The 22,151-nt window shown below is 34.4% G+C and overlaps 1 protein-coding gene across 2 annotated transcripts in view; it reads right to left on the bottom strand.

Moving 5' to 3' along the window:
* Nucleotides 1-4,020: 4,020 nt before the first annotated feature.
* LOC127838476 (TNF receptor-associated factor 2-like) overlaps nt 4,021-22,151 on the bottom strand; it is a 45,479-nt gene continuing 27,348 nt past the window's right edge. For both annotated transcript variants that reach the window (XM_052366264.1, XM_052366263.1), the window contains exons 5-8: nt 14,934-15,011; nt 8,473-8,547; nt 6,575-6,637; nt 4,021-5,068 (exon numbers count right to left, since the gene is read on the bottom strand). In XM_052366264.1, coding sequence (XP_052222224.1) covers nt 4,070-5,068; nt 6,575-6,637; nt 8,473-8,547; nt 14,934-15,011 — 1,215 coding nt within the window. In that variant the 3' untranslated portion in view covers nt 4,021-4,069. The remainder of the gene's footprint in view (nt 5,069-6,574; nt 6,638-8,472; nt 8,548-14,933; nt 15,012-22,151) is intronic.

Here is a 22,151-nt window from a genome sequence, read left to right as displayed (position 1 = left end):
CACTGGCTGAAATAAACAATTAATACATGCACATACCAAGGAATAGTCAGTGATATTATGTAATGCTTCAAACAAGTATAAAGTGTCAAATAAAAACATACATGAACACTAAATTAACACTTCTTGGGCTTAATATGGGGGTTCATAGATATGCACTTTTCCATCCATCTGCGTGACTTTTCTGTTGTATATAACTCAACATGTATTCCTGCAACTTAACAAGTACAGTAACCAGGCATGTGAGCTAATGCGCACTTCTATATGTTGTTTCTGTTGTTTTCATCATAATTGTAGTAGTGTCTCATATTTATACAAAAATGACATTTTAAAATATGTGCAGTGTAAAATAAACAGTATTGCTTGCTACAAGAGGACTAACACTTTACATAAATATTTATCATTGTGTAATTTTACCCACATGCATAGTTTGATATGTCTTTTTCAACATACCCAGACTTACGGCCCTGTTTAGCAAAGAAATCACATTTAAAATTGTGTTGTGAGTAACTCAAAGAGTACAGCTGATAGATGGATGAACTATTCTTAAAATATAACCCACCATGTGAAATTATGCACCTTGATATTTTTTTTAAGTTTTTTTTGTTTACATAAGAAGAGTTATGTGACAATCCCTTTAACCAAACGATAATTTTTTTTCAATTGCGAGAAGCGTTACTCAAATAGAGGGATACTTCTACAGTAACATAGTAATTGTCAGGTTAACTTGTGCAACTCCATATGTTTGTTCATAATTTAAAGACATTTGTGCAGTTGTGGGACAAATTGGATTGTAGAGGTATCAATGTACTAAGAATACATTTCTAGTAGTTTATATTGTTTTCAGTTTTAGTATCATTGTACACCTTGACCACACTATCCATAATAACACATGCAAGAAAAGATCATTAATGCTCTTCCATCCCACACAAAAACAAGCATGACGTATATTTAATGTCTATTCCCAAACTCAGTATGTACAGTCTAGCCTGTGATGAGCGACTTATGACATGCAACCTGGTCTACTATTTCCCAATATTTGTTGTTGTTATTTAACCTCTTGTGATTATTTTGCTTTTGTTGTTGTCATGTGATCTATTTGTGGAAAAGTAAAGACGTTAAATGTTTGAATGGTCAGGTTAGCGTGTGCAACTCCTTTGGTTTGTTCAAAATGTTCCTAATTATTCTTGAGTTATCATCAGGAAACCATTTTACTGTTTCGAGTCACTGTGACCTTGACCTTTGACCTAGTTACCTGAAAATCAATAGGGGTCATCTGCCAGTGATGATCAATGTACCTATGAAATTTCATGATCCTAGGCGTAAGCATTCTTGAGTTATCATCCGAAAACCATTTTTCTAAGTTGAGTCATCGTGACATTTTAATTGTCAGGTAAACTCGTGCAACTCCATATGTTTCTTCATAATTTTTTTACATTAATGCAGTTGTCTTAAATGGCTTAAAATTCAATGATTAAATGCATTTAATAATGGCAGTACTGTAATATAACTTTTATCATAATTGAAAATCTGCTTATAATATTATTATGGGTATAACAGGAACTAAAACGGACAACTAAATCTTTATAATTTCATGTTATAATCTTCTGTGACCTTTGACCTAAAAATGGATTGACCTCTTAAAACACGGTGATCATGCTCGACCTAGCGTGATGAAACGCGCGAGATCGCGATGATTTTTCACCCAAAATAAATAATGACCACCGAGTGTCGGTGATTTAGGCAAAAATCGCGGGACGCGTAGTGTTTAGTAGCACACGTGGTCAGAAACTAACAAGTTCGAGTACTAAAGCAAAGAGATTATGATCTGAAAAATTGCATGGGGTCCGAAATGAAACAGAATGCCACCAAATCAAACGATTCACCGCAAAAATAACCTGTCAGGGACATGGGTGTGAAATAAATGTTGAAATTTTAAAAAGGCTACTCTCTTATATCTGCCAACAATGCTAATAATCCCATATTGCTATAATCTTTGTGAAGATTAGACATGTACATGTAACGTAGGAAAATCGTTCTTCACTGCGTTGACCGTGAACGGGGTGAATCGCGGTGAATCACCGCGAAGATGATATTTATAGCATACACGGTGATCATGCTCGGCCTAGCGTGATGAAACGCGCGAGATCGCGATGATTTTTCACCCAAAATAAATAATGACCACCAAGTGTCGGTGATTTAGGCAAAAATCGCGGAACGCGTAGTGTATCATTAAGGCAAACATTTTGACAAAGTTACATGAAGATTGGGCATGAAATGTGACTTCTACCGTGTTTACAATGTTTTTCTTTTTTTTACCATGTGACCTAGTTTTTGACCCAGCATGACCCAGTTTAGAACTCGATCGAGATATCATTGGGACAAATCTTCTGACCAAGTTTCATGAAGATCGGACAATAAATGTGGCATCTAGAGTGTTTACGAACAAATGTGGACAGACGGACAACGGAAAGACAGACGACGGACAAAGACCGGTCACAAATGCTCACCTGAGCAATCAGGTGAGCTAAAAACCCATACATGTATGTTGCATATAAATAACCCACCACATTAACTTAATGCCTTTCATTTTATCACAACCAGTATGTGAGTACAACTTCATGGCAACTCTGTTACAATATATATGGAAACACACTTTACTTATTAATAGTTTGGTGTTTAAATTATAAACATCATATCATCATGATGCTTTTGTCAATAGCTTTTAATATTGTTTTTGCTATTCTTTTGAACTCGTTAACGTTTCTTTGCCAATAAATGAGCTGTCAACCTGATAATCGATATGACACCGCCTATTCTGCAAAACAAGAAAGACAAAAGGTGATCACATAAGCTCACCATCAGCATGTTGTACCCAGGACAGCTTAAAACATACACATGAGCTTAATTATACAGTTAACTCACATTCTACGCCTCTTTTGTAGTCTTCTTTTGCCTTGTCAGCAACTCTCTGGCGAATGCACTCCATGCTATCTCTAGTGTGGTCTTCTATAAGTTGAAAACAGCTTTTCATCAGAGTGTTTATTTGTGTTGTTGAGATGCATGTCTTCATCATTATTGTATGTTCAGCATTTTCAGTCTGATCTCCTATTTGTTGTTTACAATATTCTGCCCTGTCATATAGTGTCTGAGCCCTTGCATCATTCTTCTGTTCAATCTGCTTAGTAGCCTCAGTCATCTTTTCCGTATTTCATTATCAGCTTCTTGTATGTCTTTCCAATCACTTGTACCAATCTGCTTAGTAGCCCCAGTCATCTTTTCAGTTATTTCATTATTCCAACACCATCCTCCAAAGCTTCATTTATTGTGTTCAAACCTTCTTCCAGTGTATGTTTTGCCTTTTCCTCAGCTGCATCTTATGCACGCTCAATTGCTTGTTTGAAATCTTAAATCAGATTGCCCAATTCAGTTTGAGGGAGTCAGTCACTTTGAAGCAAATTCTCAAATTCAACACTTGTAATAATATATATAATAAATGCCTATGTACAAATGATGATAAATGTTTAAGTATTTACGAATTATCCCTCAAATATTTATTTCTTGTAGTCGCATGATTTACTGCCACTACATCACGTCTGGACCTTAAGCACAGTATTTAATCAGTAGTCGCATTGATATGGAATTAAAGGAATCGATGACGCATATTTTCCAGCCATAGTAATCCATATATCTAAGATGATAGTCAGAAAACACCCAATCATGAATGCTCTCATCAGCATGATCAACACCAACAACAACACTGTCACATAAAAACCAAGTGAAAGTGCTGATTGAAAAAATCATACCAGGTAAAAGTCCTGTTTGCAAAATCATATATTCAAAATATTTTCCCTTCAATGTGCTTCATTGCATCCAGTTTCTTCTGGATTGGGATAATTACTTTAGTTGAATCTTCTTGATCCAGAAAAGTCTTTATTTATGTTATTTACACAATATAATTCCAATATACACACAACTGATGAACAATAAGCACAGAAGTTAACTATAAAAAAAGAAAGAAAAGAAAATTATAAAGTAAAACTGTTCCATTAAAAAGGTGATGATAGTTATACTAGGCCTTTGCTGCCGTACTATCCAATGGGGATGAAGGATCACGGATGTCTGTACTATCCACAATAATCTTCAAGAAGACGGTATCATCTTTTAACAGTCCATTTCCAGGGCTTACGAGTGCATCCAGTCTCACAAACAGAGGGCATCCGGAGGCAATGTTCATATTGTTTTGTGGACGACGAAACGAGGAACTGGTTGGGTCAGGTCGGAAGGAATCCACTACATGGCTTCCCCTTTCTTGGTTCAGCAGGCAAAATGTAACCCGCTGTTTAAAGGGCCATTCCTGCAGAGCATCATACTCCCCCTTCATAACAACGAAAAACACCGACAAGTGAGTGCCTTTGCCCATTCCATCTCCATTTGGGTACAGTCTCGCACACATTTTATAGCCGAACCTGCTCGTAAAGAATGGAGTGGAGTAGTGGCTTACATTTCTCCCTTGTTGTGCTTCCTGCTGTTTTCGTAAGAAGTCCGTGAACTTCCATATGAACACCCCATTATAGGTCACCAAGGGATTATTGTCCATCAACTTCTGCTCTAACTCGATAATCTTTGACTCCCTAACCCTCAATGTCTGCTCCAAAGCATTAATCCTCTGTGCGCTAGAGTCAACCACATCTTTCATGTTTCTACGGTGATTTTCTAGCTTTTCTATAGCTGAGATGACCTTGTCCAGTTCTCTGTGTAAGGTATTCGCTATGCCTTCAAATGTGCCTGTTTTCGTGTCTACTCGGTCATTCAAGCTTTTGGACATCTGCTCGAATAGTTGTCTCACACGCTGGTCTGGATTCAGGACACCAGAACTAGAGCCACCTCCTGCGTTAATAGCTACAATCCTTTCATCCAGTAACTGAACTCTTGCCAAGATATCATCCTTGATTAAAGCAAGCTCAGTCGCCACGCGCTGTATTTCAGTAGAACTGCTATGTAAAGCGTGGAACACGTATGTGCTGTGCCTCTCCCTGTTGAAATGGTCGTGAAAAGCTTCCCTATCAACCTGAAAATGTCAATAGGTTTTTTAACTTGATACTTAAACACAATGATAGGTGATATTTGTATGAAAAGAAAGGCTTACCATCATGCAGTACGCACAATTTTGCACATCCTTTCATCTCAAAGGCAAAGTGAGTTTTACGCAAATACTTATGGTAAAATAATGAGGGCCATAATGACCTAGATAGCTAACCATACCTATTAAATTGTTATTAGGAAGGTTCATAAGGATTCTGCTAAACAATGTGACTCTAAACTAGTTCATGAGCTTTTTTATTTCCCCTAGTGACCTAGTTTTTGAAACCATGCAGCCATTTATAATCTTTCAAGATATTATTGGGACATAGGTTCTGAAAAAGGCTTAAAATGTGACATGTTCCAAAGTTTTTTCTTCAATTCTGCCTGGTAACCTATATTTTGGCCAGATCTGACATAGTTTCACCTCAGATATCATTAATAAAACAAATGTTCTGAGCTGGTTATACAATATTGGACATAAATATGACTTCTATAGAGTTAACAATCTTAATCATTGATTTCATATAGTTACCAAGAAGCTAAGGACAAAAGTGTTTTTATTTGGAGGAGATCCAAGTTTCGAGTCTCATATAAAGCTTGATATTTTGCTTAATAAGCAATTATTTTCAATTAAATATATGGATCACCATGCACCCAAATTTCAAGCATACTGTAAAAGAATCAACAGATTAAAAGGTTTGTAGTAAATAACAAATGGCTGACCCTTTAAGGCCTAGTTCAAGGAATGTCAGACCTATCCATAGGGGTATTCCAGTCAGGTTATTGGTTCACAATATAATCTCTTATCAGCTTTCTCTCAGCTGACAGCAATAACCCTTTCCCACTTAGAAGCTAAGTAAATGGCTATGTGCAAACAGCACAAAACCAGAACAGCCTGCGAGTAACTCACAATCTGTTCAGATTTTATGCTGTTTGCTGCTATCAGTATCTAATCATTGGAACTGAAACCTTTAAAACTAAGAAAGGCCTTTAATTAAATTTAACTTTCTGAGGGACTACAAATGCGTCAAAATACGTAACCAAGTGGTAAAGGGTTAAGTGATTTCTCAGTTGGTCACCCGATACAAACGATCACAGATAAAGATAATCTATTAGATTGCACATAGCCATTTTCACTTTGCCTCTGAGTGGGAAAGGGTAAACCTAATTCTCAGGCAAGCTAACAAAATCACAAATTTTGAGGGTGTCAAATAAGAGGGCTTAAATCAGTCGCTTAACTCTTTCCCACTAAAAACAAAATGAAGATGGCTAAGTGCAACCATGATAAAACCAGAACAGCCTGCAAGTTATAACTCGCAGGCTGTTCAGGTTTTATGGTGTTTGCTGCTCATCAGTATCTTTTGGTTGGAAATGAAGCTTTTAAAACTTGAATCAAGTAAGAAAGGTCATAAATTTAATTTGATTTTCTAAGGAACAGACACATTAAAGTGTGTATCAGTGGTAAAGCATTAATAAATTATGTCACACTTACAGTAGTCCCAGAAGGACAGGCTGGGCACAAAACGCTTCTATGGGAGACCTGGTGTTGTTCCCACTGGAAAAAACAGGATGGGATATTATCATATAATCATTTTGGTAAATTCTCATATACCTCGTAAATCACAATCACACACTAAACAGGATGGGACATTGTCATATAATCATTTTGGTAAATCCTCATTTACCTCGTAAATCACAATCACACACTAAACAGGATGGGGCATTGTCATATAATCATTTTGGTAAATCCTCATATACTTGGTAAATCACAATCACACACTTAATGTGCATTTACATTTTATAATAAAAATGAATATTTCCATTAACATATAAACAAAAGTGTCAGACATCTATCAATTATCAAATCATGTTAATAAAATATTAAATGGTTAAATAGATCTGTAATTCAAGTCATTTTGACCCATTTTTCGTGCTTTTGCTTTACTGTGACAAAACACTATACATTTGTTTATTCATGCACTTCGATGAACTTGGGAAAATTATAAATACGGCTTAATCACGCGCCACCTCTTTTTTGAGATGCATTAACCATTAATAAATGAGCCAAAACTCCACCATGCCACAACTTACATGTATAAAGGTTCTCACATTTTTAAATGGGTTGAGAATGTATGTTTCTGTACATTTTTGGATGAATTAATCTTCGCTGAATCGCACTACATTGGCCGATTTTAAAAAATAGTGCGAAATATGTTGAACAAACATATAAAACCTAATCACCCTGTAAAATTATCCGTTTAATTTCAAAACATCCGGGTCTGAGCGCCACCTCGGAAGTAATATTAGATCATTTATTAATGCATCTCAAAAAAGAGGTGGCACGTGTGAATAACGGCAGTGATATATATACAAGCCAATATATATTATTTTTAAATTACTTTCAAGTAAAACTTCAGTAGCTTGTAGAAATAAAAAAGATAAACCTGAAAAATAATTGTTATTTGTAGGATATTAATTTTCACTGATTTCAGGGATTGACTAATCCATGTATCTAACACAAACACATTGGAAAATGACCAATGCAAATTCCTTCTTTTCTCAAATCCAAAATCAGAAATCCATGGAAAAGACATTAAAAAACCCCCATAAAACTTCATGCCAATACAGAATCCGACCATATACATTGTGTACTGCATACAGTTACTGTATGAGCCTCTCAGCATATCAGTCACATGTGTTTTTCTATACACAGGGCTTTTTTTCCTTCTTTATGAGTGGCCGTGGAAGGACATTTCACAATTTTGAAAAGGACAATTCACAAACCTAACATGGCCGTGAATTTTTACAAAATGGGCCATTTTTCACAATTTTAATAATTTCACGACTCGGTTTTTCACAATTTTAAGAAGTTCGCGACTCAATTTTTCACAATTTTGAAAAGTTTCGCGACTCAATTTGTCACAATTTTGAAAAGATTGCAACTCATTTTTTCACAATTTTGAAAAGTTCGCGACTCATTTTTTCACAAAATAAGGGGGCCAGGGCCGCTTCACAAAGTCAGGAAATAAAGCCCTGATACATGTAAATGGATAGTTCTTAATAAATAATATGCATACATACTTCTGTTTACTTATTATTTCCATAGCAGTTAAATGTTTTTGATAATATACAGTAAAATAATTTATATTAGTTTGCATGACATGTTGTCGTTTTTCAAAACAAATGTCTTTTTATTGGACGCTTATATTCGTAGATTTCTGATTCTGAAAAAAAAAGGGAATTTGCGTTTGTCATTTTGTGATGTGTTTGTGTTAAATTCCTGTATGGGTCAACCACAAAAATCAACTAAAAACATTAATGTCCCATGAATGAAAATGATTTTACAGTATATCTTATAAAAGTGATATTCAATGGCAATGTTTCACTTACGTCCTCTCTTGTTATCAAGTTCCCACAGTCACTGCAAGGTAGCTGGGCTTTAGGGCAGACATCTCTAAGATGTCTCTGAAACAAAAACAGAATTAATATAAGTCAAAACAAGATATTTATTAATCCAACAAAAATGCAATTAAGGTCAAGTTTAGGCTGGGTGACATGGCCAGGAAATGAACAGAAGGATGCTAATTTGTCTGCTTCATTTGTCATTTGTAAAACCAATTAACGTCTTCTTTTTAATTTAAATGAACAATATGTTGATCTTGCATGTATGTTTATGAAAAAATTCCGTGTTTGTATTAGTTGTGTGGTTGTTTTTTCCCAAAAATGAGCCAGCTATCCACTGTCATGCATGTCCGGTTCCATCTATAAGGAAACATGAGGTGTCCTGAATATGTTTGTAAAGAAGAAATGTTTGATAAATTATAAATATCTGCTGTAAACTGTAACTTCAGTGTATAAGTGTTGGTGGTGATGGTGGGGGACATGTGTGATTTGCTTACTAATTTTTCAGATCATTATTGACTGTAATTAACAATCTTTTGGCACCTGTCTTCTAGGATTCAATGTAAATACAATGTTTTTAGCAGTTTGACCAAAAATATAAGATGTTTGATTCCACTTAAATCTAAAAAATATTAGGGTAGATTGGTCGATTTTTTTCCCGCTAACTGTAACTTAAACAAAAATAATTTAAGGGACAGTACACAGAATTAGGGTCAAGCAAGTGGGAACAACCAACATTTTATTGTATGCCTTTTATTATGTTTGAGAGACTCAATGTAAAACCATATTTTCAACAAGCAAAATCATACTCAAGTCAAGTTTGCCAGGTTTATTTCCCCTTACAAGATTTTATTTTGCAAAATTTTCTGTCTAAACATTTCTCATGGTTGAGTAAAATAGGCCATACAAGACAGGAAGGTAAAATTTCCATTTGCTATTTTTGGACTGTATAAATAACCTGGGAAAACCAAGGGAAAACCAGGAAATTCTAAAGATAGAATAGATTTGTTAAGAACATTCATTTTCTGTATAGTTCAATACTCCAGGATGCAACAATACAATGCAGAACATTTCTTATAACATTTTTATGTCCAGAATTAAGAATTATTCAATAAAGCATACACTTTAAATAAAAACACATACAATGTACTTAGGAAAATCCCAAGGCTAAATATAGCACTAACTCTATTTTAAGAGACAACCTCATTTGATATGGAATTATGTCAATGAAATTATAGTCTGTTCCAATAACATTTTACATGACATTTCTGTTGTTTACAAAGTAAATTAATATATACATACACAAAATATATATTGAAAACTGGTTTGCATGAAGTATCCATGAGTGTTTAGTAGTTTTCTTTATTTCCATTGTAGACAAACAACATTTGCAATACATAAGTTCCACTGATTCTAAGACTAATGGATGATGTAAAAAGCTAACCATGAAGTCATATCTATGATTTGTCAATAAAGGGGCACAAAAGCTGGTAGTAAAACTAAAATTCTTTAAAAAGGTGTATTTAATGAGCATTAAAGTTAGTGGTATAAGCACTGTATTAAATGCACATTAAGTGTGCATTAAATACATTTTATTATTTTTTTCTGTCCTTTTCCGCATCTTTTAATTAAGGAACCCACACATCACACATCGACTTATTTCACACTTAAAATGCTGTAAAGCATACTTATTTTATGTTGAAATGTATTCTTCAATAGGAGAAATACATTTTATATACACCTGAGTGTAAATATACTGGAAACCCCCAGAAAAATACACCTTTTTTCTGTAAAAAGATATTTTTGTCAGCATTTTCCAGTGCTCTTAGATAGGTATTCATTTGTAGTCCCTTGGAAAGTATATATTTAATTTAAGACCTTTCTTGATTTAAATTTTAAAGGCTTCATTTCCAACCCTTAGATACTGATGAGCAGCAAACAGCTTACAACCTGAACTGACTGCAAGTAACTGGCAGGCTGTTCTGGTTTTATGTTGTTTGCAAAAGCCATTTTCAATTTGCTTCTTATGGAGGAAAGTATTAAATGCACATAGAAATGCTTATTGACTTCACTACACAAATCCTGGAGTGACAGGCTGAACAAAGTTTCTCATACAGCTGCAAGTTCTAGCCAATAAATGTTGACTGATTTTAATTTTTGAGTTATATTGTGCTGCAAACAGTGGCTACTGATAAAAGTTTAAAAAAAAAAAAGATTTCTTACAAAGCTGTTTAATACAAGCCAGGACAAACTTATGTTTCTCCAAACAAATTTTTAAACAAAATATTATTTAAGGGGAAATATTCCATTTTAATAGTATTTGTGAATATTTGTACTTTGATTTTTACTTGAATTATGGCAAAATTTGTGTTGATACTTAGAATAAACCAACATGATACAAAATTCATTTTAAATGAAGAGGCACTTTAAAAAATAGGAATTTTGTGGATTTAAAAAATTTACTTCTCTCCTGGATACAGAGCTATTAAGGTATAAGCCATATTTTACAATGCTCCTGAAAAAGGTATTAGTGATGTTTAACTTGATTCAAAATCATTAATGCAATGAAAACATTGTAAAATATTTATTTCAATTAAATGTAAAACGATTAACTGTGATGTGCATAAAACTCTGACGTTGGTAGTTAAACTTGACTTGATTTGACACAGCATTCATTGATAACACTCACAATACACTACATTGCTCACATAACACCCAACTTGTCATTAAGTTTTCAGGTATTTGTATTGTCCATTGAAATAGATTTTACCTAAACAAAACTGATAAAGTACAATTAGCTCTTTTCTAATTGAAGTGATACAATATTTAAAAACAAGATGTTTATAAGCGACTCAAGTTGCTTGTTTGCAGAATTTAATACCAATATTGTTTTGCTTTCGAATGACCCATGAAAAGAAATAGAAATACTTTATTATTTTACAAACCGCAAACAGTGATTATGCATTATGACGTGCATAATGTCCATATTGCCATCTATCCATGTTTCAAGTTTCATGAAAAAATATTAAGAACGTTAAAAGTTATTGAAGGATCCAGAAAACCACCATTTTCAGCAGTATTTCTAGTCTATTTGTTGCCATATAGCAACCAGAATTTTTTATGTCAGAACAAAATGAAATGACGTGCATAATGTCCATATTGCCATCTATCCATGTTTCAAGTTTCATGAAAAAATATTAAGAACTTTAAAAGTTATCGCAGGATCCAGAAAAACCACCATTTTCAGCAGTATTTCTAGTCTATTTGTTGCCATAGCAACCAGAATTTTAGACGTAGGAACGAAATGAAATGACTTGCATAATGTCCATATTGCCATCTATCCATGTTCCAAGTTTCATGAAAAAATATGAAGAACTTTTAAAGTTATCGCAGGATCCAGAAAAGTGTGACGGACGGACGGAGACAAAACCATAAGTCCCCTCCGGTGAAACCGGTAGGAGACTAATAAGTGTGATTATTATATTCAAATTGTTGAATATAAAAAATGTTATGATCACAATTTAATCATGAAATAACACTATAATAGAGTTAACATTTATGAATCAAATATTGCTATGTTTGTTTCAAATACATTAATCACAAACAAGCTAATTCGTAGAATTGATATCCCCCGCAACATATGCTTTGTTTGAGGATGGGTGCAAATCGGACGGATGTACATACTGACAGATGGACGGACGGACGGAGGACAATAACTCAAAACTAAGACAGAGGAAGGTTCTTGAGCCTTCAAAATTTATTTAGGTGAATTAATAAGTCGTGCGTTTTCCACAAAAACATTCAATGTTTACATACACTCAATTTTCAGAGTGTTGCAGAGTGAACACAACATCTGTTATGTCAAAAAAGATATGGCTCCGGACACAAAAGTGCCTATAGTAAAAAGCATTTTTTCAAGATACAAAGGGCCATAACTCTGGTTTTAACAGATGGTGTACAATGCCATTTGGCGTGAATCATCCTCTTATGCTTATTTATACTCATACGAAGTTTCAATGAAATATGCCAAAGTACTTCCAAGATATGGCTCCGGATACAAAAGTGCCTATAGTAAAAAGCATTTTTTCAAGATACAAAGGGCCATAACTCTGTTTTTAACAGATGGTGTACAATGCCATTTGGCGTGCATCATCCTCTTTTGCATATATATACTCATACCAAGTTTCAATGAAATCCGCCAAAGTACTTCCAAGATATGGCTCAGGACACAAAAGTGCCTATAGTAAAAAGCATTTTTTCAAGATACAAAGGGCCATAACTCTGTTTTTAACAGATGGTGAACAATGCCATTTGGTGTGCATCATCCTCTTATGCATATATATACTCATACGAAGTTTCAATGAAATCCGCCAAAGCACTTCCAAGATATGGCTCCGGACACGAAAGTGCCGGCCGGACGGACGGACGGACAACGCCAAAACAATATCCATCCGCCTCTGGCGGGGGATAAAAAGCAGTCTTGACAAATCTTCTATGCATTAATTTATTTTCTTACCTTTATCAAATTTCTTAATACTTTTAGAATCTTGCTGGTCCGAAAGTTCATTTAAGTTTTAAACTATTTTACTAATTACAAAACTGATTTACAGAATAGAAATTACTTTGCTAGTCTATTACTTTGTTTTTTGCAATCAACATTGGAAGGAAACCATTTCACTGAAGTATCATTTCGTGAAAGAACAGCCCAAAGAGTATTTATTTTACCAACATCACTTCTGATTTATCCTCATTTCAAGATTTTACAAACTATTACATACGTTCTGATTTAAACGCAATACACAGCCATTTATCACACATAAAGAATAGAGAATATTTTGTTAACACTGTTGGCTGTTGTCCACACAACAGATAGCTGGTAAAGCTATGTTTGAACAAGGTATTTAATGTCCAGTAACTGTGTACACTAGGTTTAGTGGCATTAGAAACAATATTTTTTAAGGGCCCCCATATTCTTGAAGGAGTAGTTTTAATGTGGATACGGCGGATTATTTGATTGCATAATAGTAAACTGGCTGCAATTTTCTTGCTTTTAAATCTTTTTTTCTCCATATTGGCGTTTAAAAACCGGGTGCGCATTATATATTGTTGCGCGATGTACACGGGTTTTTAAACAGTATTTCACCTTAGTAAAAAAATCTAACAATATAGTGACATTCAGCAAAGAGTAAATCATCAAAAATTTGCATAAATTTGCATAATCATACAATCATTAGCCATGTGGAAACCTTTACAAATTGTTATATTATTGAGTTTTAAAATGCAAATATTTTTTTTTGCCCCTGGGAACAGCATATACCCGCCCAATAAAATATCTGTCATCAGCTTGCTATAACCTAAGTTTGATAAAGATTTTCTTGTGCAAATAAAGTTATTGACCAGAAACCACATGCAAGCTATTATTCCGTTTTAAGTTACAACTTGTCTTTCACCTTGACCCATCTGCATCAAAAAGCAATCCCCAGCTTAATGTTAGCTACCCAAACAGAACATATTAGCGCAATATCTCCATCAAACTTAAGTTATTCAGCAGAAACTGTTTTTCTTTTTTAATGAGTGACCTTGACCAAACACACCTAAAGGCAATTCCAAGCTGGGTTTCAATGCAAGGCTGCTGTATTTAATGTAAAATTTGATGACAATGCAAGATTGCTGTATCAGGTTGTTTTTTTCCTTCTTTGTAACCTGCCTAAAATCGGCCCTTTCCCCTCCGATTTTTTGTTCCCCTCAGCTGGTAAATTTTCCCCTAGATTTCATTTTCCCCTCCAAAAAAAAACCTTTAAATATATAAGTTAACCTGATCCAGTGTAGAAAATAGAAAAAATATTGCATAATTAAATTTCCTTGAATTTGTTGAACTTGAAACAGTAAAATATGCTTAATTGATTATTTAAGACTTTCCTTATTTTCCCCCAAAATCTGGTGTTTCATGTGATTTTTTCTCCCCAAAATCCTGCATTTCGGGCAATTTTTTTCCCCTCAAAAAAGGCCAGGCTCTTTCCCCAAAATCAGATAAAAAAAACCTGGCTGTATTTAAAGTTGTATGATGATCATTTCATGAAAACTTAAATTATTCACTGGAAACCCCCTGCCCCCCATAGCCCAATTAATAACCAAGATTTTAAACCAAGTTGAAAACTTGGATAAATATTAGCCTAGTTCTGGAATAACTGGGCTGAATGTCTGTGTGCAAAGTGTTGTTCCAGGTTAGCCTGTGCATTCTGCACTGGCTTATCAGGGAAAACACCTTCTGTCTACTCTGGATTTTTGTTCAGAAGAGACCTCATTGAAACAAAACATTCCTTAAAAGCAGAAAGTGTTTCCCTTATTAGCCTGTGCAGACTGCATAGGCTCATCTGGGATGACACTTTACACAAATGTTTTAAGCCCAGTTTTCTCAAAATAAGGCTCAAATGTGGACATATAAATACCTCCATCTCATTCATCTTGACTTCACTTCCACAGGCAGCACACAAGGCCATTCTAAACTCACAGACGGGGAAATGGCTCTGCAAGAGATAAATCAACAAATATGAGCTGTTATCTTATATCACTATTTGTTTTCAACTGATCTACTGTTAATTGGCATGATTAATATCGCATTAGGTTGTCTTCCAAATTTCATGTGTTCAATTTAAGGTTGATGTCATGGCCACCCAGGGTGTTAAAAGCCAGATTGCAGTTTTAACAACTTAACAAGAGCACTGCCTTGCGGGTGCAGACCGCTCATCTATTTTTCTTTTTATAGGTGAAGGGACCTATCTCAATTTCAATCACAAAGGAGGGAGGGGTGGAGTGGAGAGGGAAAAAAAAATTTTTTGGGGGGGGGGGGGGGGGGGGGGGGGTTGGGGTATAGTGTGAGATTGTGGTGGTCATTTATTACATGATCTTTAAAAAAACAAACTTTTTTTTCGGAAGGGGGGGCTTAGGGGATGGTTTGGGTGGAGTCTATTGTGGTGTCAGGTAAGAGTTGTTTTGTCAAAGTATCAATCAAATCTAATCATAAGTAATAAAGTTATGGCAATTTTAGCAAAATTTAATAATTTGACCTTGACAGTCAAGGTCATTCAAAGGTCAAGGTAAAATTCAACTTGCCAGGTACAGTACCCTCATGATAGAATGAAAGTATTTGAAGTTTGAAAGCAATAGCCTTGATACTTTTAGAAGTAAAGTGGATCTAAACACAAAATTTAACCATATATTCAAAGTTACTAAGTCAAAAAAGGGCCATAATTCCGTAAAAATGACAACCAGAGTTATGCAACTTGTCCTTTACTGTCCCCTTATGATAGTTTGCGATAGTTCCAAGTATGAAAGCAATATCTATGATACTATAGGGGTAAAGTGGACCAAAACACAAAACTTAACCAAATTTTCAATTTTCTAAGTATAAAGGGCCCATAATTCCGTCAAAATGCCAGTCAGAGTTACATTACTTTGCCTGACCAAATCATGAACATTGGACAATAAATGTGGCCTCTAGAGAGTTAACAAGTCCAATGTTGACGCCGCACGATGCACAACGCACGACAAACAAAAGGCGATCACAATAAGCTCTGTGCTCAGATGAGCTAAAAATATGTACCCCTAAAGTACTTATTTATTTATTGCAGTCACCAATATATACGAAATGATTCACTAACATAACCTTTAAATTCTCAATAAGTTTACAAATAATCAGAAAATAACATTACAAGAACAAATTAACCTCCACGCAAGATAATTTACATAAACAGTTTACTCCAGCTCAGAACACAATCATATTTCAAATCAACCATCAGTGCTCCAGCTAGGCCTTAATCGAAGGGCGCCGCGCCCTGCCCTCCCGAACCTCGGCCATGACCCCCCCCCCCCCCCTCCGAACCTCGGCCCTGACCCCCCCCCCCCCCCCCTCAAATTTTTTTGTTTTGTTTTGTTTTTTTTTTACATATGATTATTCATAAATCTCTCATTACATTGTTATTAGTTTAATCCTCATTGTAGACATTATATTTGAATGGTTTAATAATAATGGGAATAAAACAATTATTTGTAACAAATAAATTAACATGCAATAGGAAGTATTCCAGAAACACCCGCGCGCTCGAACGTGCCCTTTTCACAAAATACTGCGCGTCGAAAGTGCCCTTTTGACAAAATACTTCGCGTCGAAAGTGCCCTTTTGACAAAAAAGCCCCCCTGCCCTTTTTTAATCCTAGCTGGAGCACTGACACACATATGTAAGCTTAAACTCTTAAATCTTCCCCGCCCCATACAATAGCTATTACCAGACGATATTTTATGAACACCCATTCAGCCTTGGTCATAAAGTTGAGGGAGGGGGATGGGGGAAGGGTAGAAGTAATGGTTGTGACAAATACATTTTCTACAATTAATATTAAATTTTTGCCTTTTTTATCTTCATGAAATAAAAAGACATATGACCATGCGGCATGGATGCCCTCATATTCCACTTTGTCTCTGCAAAACTCTACTGAAGTCAAAAACAAGCTGACCTTAGGTAGCCAGACTGGTGTTACATGTGACACATCTGCTATATGTTTATTTTATGGGGCATAAAGACAGCTCAACTTTAAATCAGCTTAAATATCAGTACAACTCATAACTCAATTATAAACATAACCATTCATTATAACTTTACAAGACAAACTTTATACCAAGCATATACACAATTTATGAATCTTTCAAATCAAATAATTCATTACTATAAAACTATATTATTGTGCTACATATATTAATACTATATTTTGCAATCCTGAATATCCATAAACGTCAATCAAATAATAATACTTATATATTAATACTATATTTTGCAATCCTGAATATCCATAAACGTCAATCAAATAATAATACTTATATATTAATACTATAATTTGCAATCCTGAATATCCATAAACGTCAATCAAATAATAATACTTATATATTAATACTATATTTTGCAATCCTGAATATCCATAAACGTCAATCAAATAATAATACTTATATATTAATACTATATTTTGCAATCCTGAATATCCATAAACGTCAATCAAATAATAATACTTATATATTAATACTATATTTTGCAATCCTGAATATCCATAAACGTCAATCAAATAATAATACTTATATATTAATACTATATTTTGCAATCCTGAATATCCATAAACGTCAATCAAATAATAATACTTACATAACATATTATCCAACAATTTAACACAAGTTTAATTGTTGATTTATAAACACGACCCAAAGCCGCTGATATTATCTTCAACATTTTCAATAACTTACACCAGGAGGTACTCAGAGTTGTCTGGCCTAATCATGAAATGCTCCCAAGAAGAAATAGTTAGACGTAATCTGTCTGGGCTGCATTTGATTGGGGGAAGGCTCGGTGACAAAGGTTGTGACTTGGATATATGTACATAGTGACAAGACCATGATCTCTATTGCCAGGGGTGTGAATTTGAGGTTAAGTCTGAGGGGAGGAAAATTCTGTATAATGATTTTGACTACGGGAAGCGTGCAGATGACGCAATGACAAACCTTAAAACAGACATAAAACAAGAGATTGCCAAGCAATATGGTCCCCTACCGGTGAAACTCCACCATTGTCAGTAAACAATTTTTTTTTATTAATTTGTTGAATTTTTGACGTAGGAACAAAATGAAATGACGTGCATAATCTCATGATATTGCCATCTATCCATGTTTTAAGTTTCATGAAAAAATATGAAAAACTTATAAAGTTATCGCGTCAGTGTGACGGACTGACTGACAGACAGACTGACAGACAGACGGAGTGCAAACCATAAGTACCCTCTGGTTTCACCGGTTGGGGACAATAAACACCATCTTAAACTTATAAACAAGATTTATATATGAAAACCTTTATAAAATCACATTTAACATATGCAAAGTCACCAGTGTTAATTGTAATCAAAATCAATGTATTTAATATGAGGATAGTTTTAGCTGGACGCGGATTTTTCGGGCCACTTATGAAATACGCACGCGGCATTGGTCGAACCATTTTTTCCAAATTTACGCAATTCTCGGAAATGACCCCGGACAAACCAATCCGCGGAAAAATCACACCCCTGATTGCACATTTTTAAACAGGAAATTAATGATGAAGAAAAAACAATAAGTATCAATAATTTTTATTTGATGGATTTTACGTGAAAGATTTTGTTCACTTTTATCTGAATGTTTTGCTGTGCATATTTTCTGAGATGCCCTTAAATTAAGATATATACAAGGAATTATTTTTTATATCCTCAGATAAACCTAGTCATATTGAATACAGAATAGATCATGTTTCTGTCTAAGTATTTTTTTTCATTTAACTATCATCAAACAATAACCTCTGTGATAAAAAACAACACTTGCTAAACAAGGTCATGAGCACAAATATATGCTGATCTCAAGGGATTCCATAATGCTTTCTCAAGTTATCCAACTTGACTTCCATTTTGTGTGAACACATAAACCTAGTAAGTCTGGTGAAGATCCTAGCTTACATGTATTTCATTTCAGAATAAATGAATGGCAATTATTTATTCTATATCTTCTGGGGTCTTTTGGCTGGTTAATATACTTGGCTTAAACTTGGACACGGAATAAATTCACAAAAGTTTGTTTTCCAATTAGTACATAATTCCTTAAACGCACAACAAGTTGAATTTCTTACTTGTATAGATTAAATGCTATTATTATAAGAATATTGAGTAAAAAAACTACTATAATAAGAATTCGGAGCAAAAAATATATGGACATTTTATAAATAATTGATTGCATTAAAGGTTACAGCATTATGATCATGATACATAAAATTGATACAAACTACATATGGAAAATAATGAACTAATGTCTTAGAAGTCAACTTGCACACAATCCTTTACTACCATACATCAATACATTTGTATTTTATAATAGTGACTGTAAAAAGATGAAATCCAATAGTATGTGTTCAATTATTACATTCACCAATTTACACCAAATGCTTTACATACATAACTTGTTAATTCTCTATAAGTTTAAAATCAATTATGAATCATTATTCATGACACACAAGAAATTTCATCACCAAAGCAAATTGTCACTTCCACTGGCAGATTATTTATGTTTTCTTTTTCATAAAATTTTATTTGATCGTACCTTGGGGTGTAGACAGCCCATGATTCTTATTCCTTTCAATCCTTCCTAATAAAGTTTGAGCTCATGACAAACGATAATATATATAGCAGACAAATCTGACCTTTCACCCATGGATGCAGCTGCATTTGATTGGTGCATATGTTGTGATGTAAAATCACATGATGTATTTAGTATTTTAGGCCTCAACACTGAACTGTAAGTACTAAGGAGTGACTCTGAACAGGAAATATATTGCCCTAAAAGAATTTTTTTCAATAGATGATAATATCCCACTTATAACTGTCAAGTAGCTATTAACCTCTGGAAAGCAAATGGGTCAACATTGAACAGGAAATAAATATGGTACTGTGTCTGGTTTGGATAGATGAAAGAATATCCCACTCACCTACCATCATGTAACCATTGTCCTCATAAAAGCAAAAAGCCAAGTTTATAAGTGTCAGGAGCATGTTTAGCTACACCACCCAAACAAAAGCCCTAGAAAACACAACAGATCATGTTCAGGTTCAAAGTTATGTTGTTACGTAAAATGACACCACTGATTTATTTAGGCCTCAACACTTAATAGCAGTAAGGGGTCACAATTGAAAACAATATAGAGATACCGAAGGATGGCTTCAACAGATGAGAGAACCTCCCATTCAATTACCGTCATGTAACAATATCTGTCATGTACCCATAAGGTCATGAAACAAAAGCTCTCTATGATAAGTGTCAGGAAATGGGCATACCAAACCACAATGGATGATGTTCAGGTTAAAACATTCACTCCATTATGCAAACACACTGTATGGTAAACAAGATGTTTGCACAAAATTATGATAGAGAGAAGACGTCTTTTAACTTTGACTTGTTTCTTGATGAACAAGTCATGAATTCCTTTTAGTCTTAAGGGTCACATAGGTACGCCTTACTTCTTTTGTCAAATGATAATAAACGTCCTAGTATTACAATGTTCTCCAGAAAAAATTGAGTAGCCAGTTATATTTTCAAAGTAGCCGATGACTCAATTATTGCATCATTTCAATTGAATTTTTGGGAAGGAAAAGTAGTCGGCCATTATATTGAATGTAACAGGTGAAATCATCAACTGCTGCAGGTGCTTCCAGAGAACACTGGTATTATTTAATCAAGCAAATTTAGTGCAGGGCTGTGAGTCTGATAAATAGGGCATATTTGATTAAACGTTTGTTTTTATCCTAAGAAATATTTCATGCCATATTGAATTAATGGCTTGAAAATTATTTCTTTAAAGTTTATTTTTTAGTAGAATCAAATACTTGAAATGATGAATTGGGTAATAATACACTCACATTTATTATTGGTTACTGTGCTACTATTTTTAATTATTTTTTATGGAAAACACTGCTTTAACTTGTGCTTTATGAAACATTTATATCTATTTGGAAATTATTCTAAAACAAAGTGGGCCATAGGATTAAGAGAGCTTTTAAGATGTTTCCGAAACAATTTCTAAGCTGAAGAAATTATCATTGGAATAAATCGCCCGTTCAGTGCAAAAGGTACCATGTGATATTGAAATTAAATGTCACATGGTACCCTTTTGCACTTATTGGGCTAAATGTATTGAGCCTGCAGTCCCATGAACATCAAAAATTCCCCAAATGATGAAAAAGCATCACTGTGAACATTTCATAATCTCTTTTCGCAGATGAAGTTTAACCCATTTATACCTAGCGTCTGGAAAAAAAGGCCTTGGCAAACAGCGTAGACCCAGATGGGACGCCGCATGATGCGGCGTCTCATCAGGGTCTGCGTTGTTTACTTAAAGGAATTTCTGTAAGAAATATTCTAAATATAGAAATAAATATACTATACATCCCTAATTTTGGAAATAAATTGACCCAATTCAGAAGGATGGGAGAGTCCACTAGGCATAAATGGGTTAAATACCACAGCAAAGGCACTCAGTGTTTTAGATACTCAAAGTGCACATGAGTTGAAAGATGATGCGTCAAATCACTAAAAAGGAAGTTAAAACTTATTTTTAATTCGAATTCAAATCCTAAAAACTGGTTGAAAAAGCATCTAATAATATTTGTGAAAATGAGTGCATATTAAATTTCAACATAATTATTTGGTTATACTCTGTGGATGCAACAATTGTGCAATAGTGTTTGGGTTTGTTTCCATGAGTTTTGTGCTGTTTACAGGTTTGAACCCAGATACTGCCAGGCCAATGCATAATCTCAAGACTAATAACCAGAACCCTTTGTGTTGGTTTCACATTCTTATTGCGAAATAACCTTGTGTAAGGCTACAGACTTATAAAGCAACAGGTGTTCTTTGGCAAAGTCCGAATTCCATAATGAGAAACTATAATGATTAACCCTTTACCACTTTAAGATACTTATTTTCACACATTTGCAGTGCCTTAAAAAGTTATATTTAATTTAAGACCTTTCTAACTAGATTAAAGTTTTTAAGACTTCTTCTCCAAACCTTCGATATTGATGAGCAGCAAACAGCATTAAACAAGAAAGACTGCG

This window comes from Dreissena polymorpha, chromosome 7 (assembly GCF_020536995.1).
Source record: "Dreissena polymorpha isolate Duluth1 chromosome 7, UMN_Dpol_1.0, whole genome shotgun sequence".
NCBI lineage: Eukaryota > Metazoa > Mollusca > Bivalvia > Myida > Dreissenidae > Dreissena > Dreissena polymorpha.
This window is presented reverse-complemented; position numbering and strand designations above follow the sequence as displayed.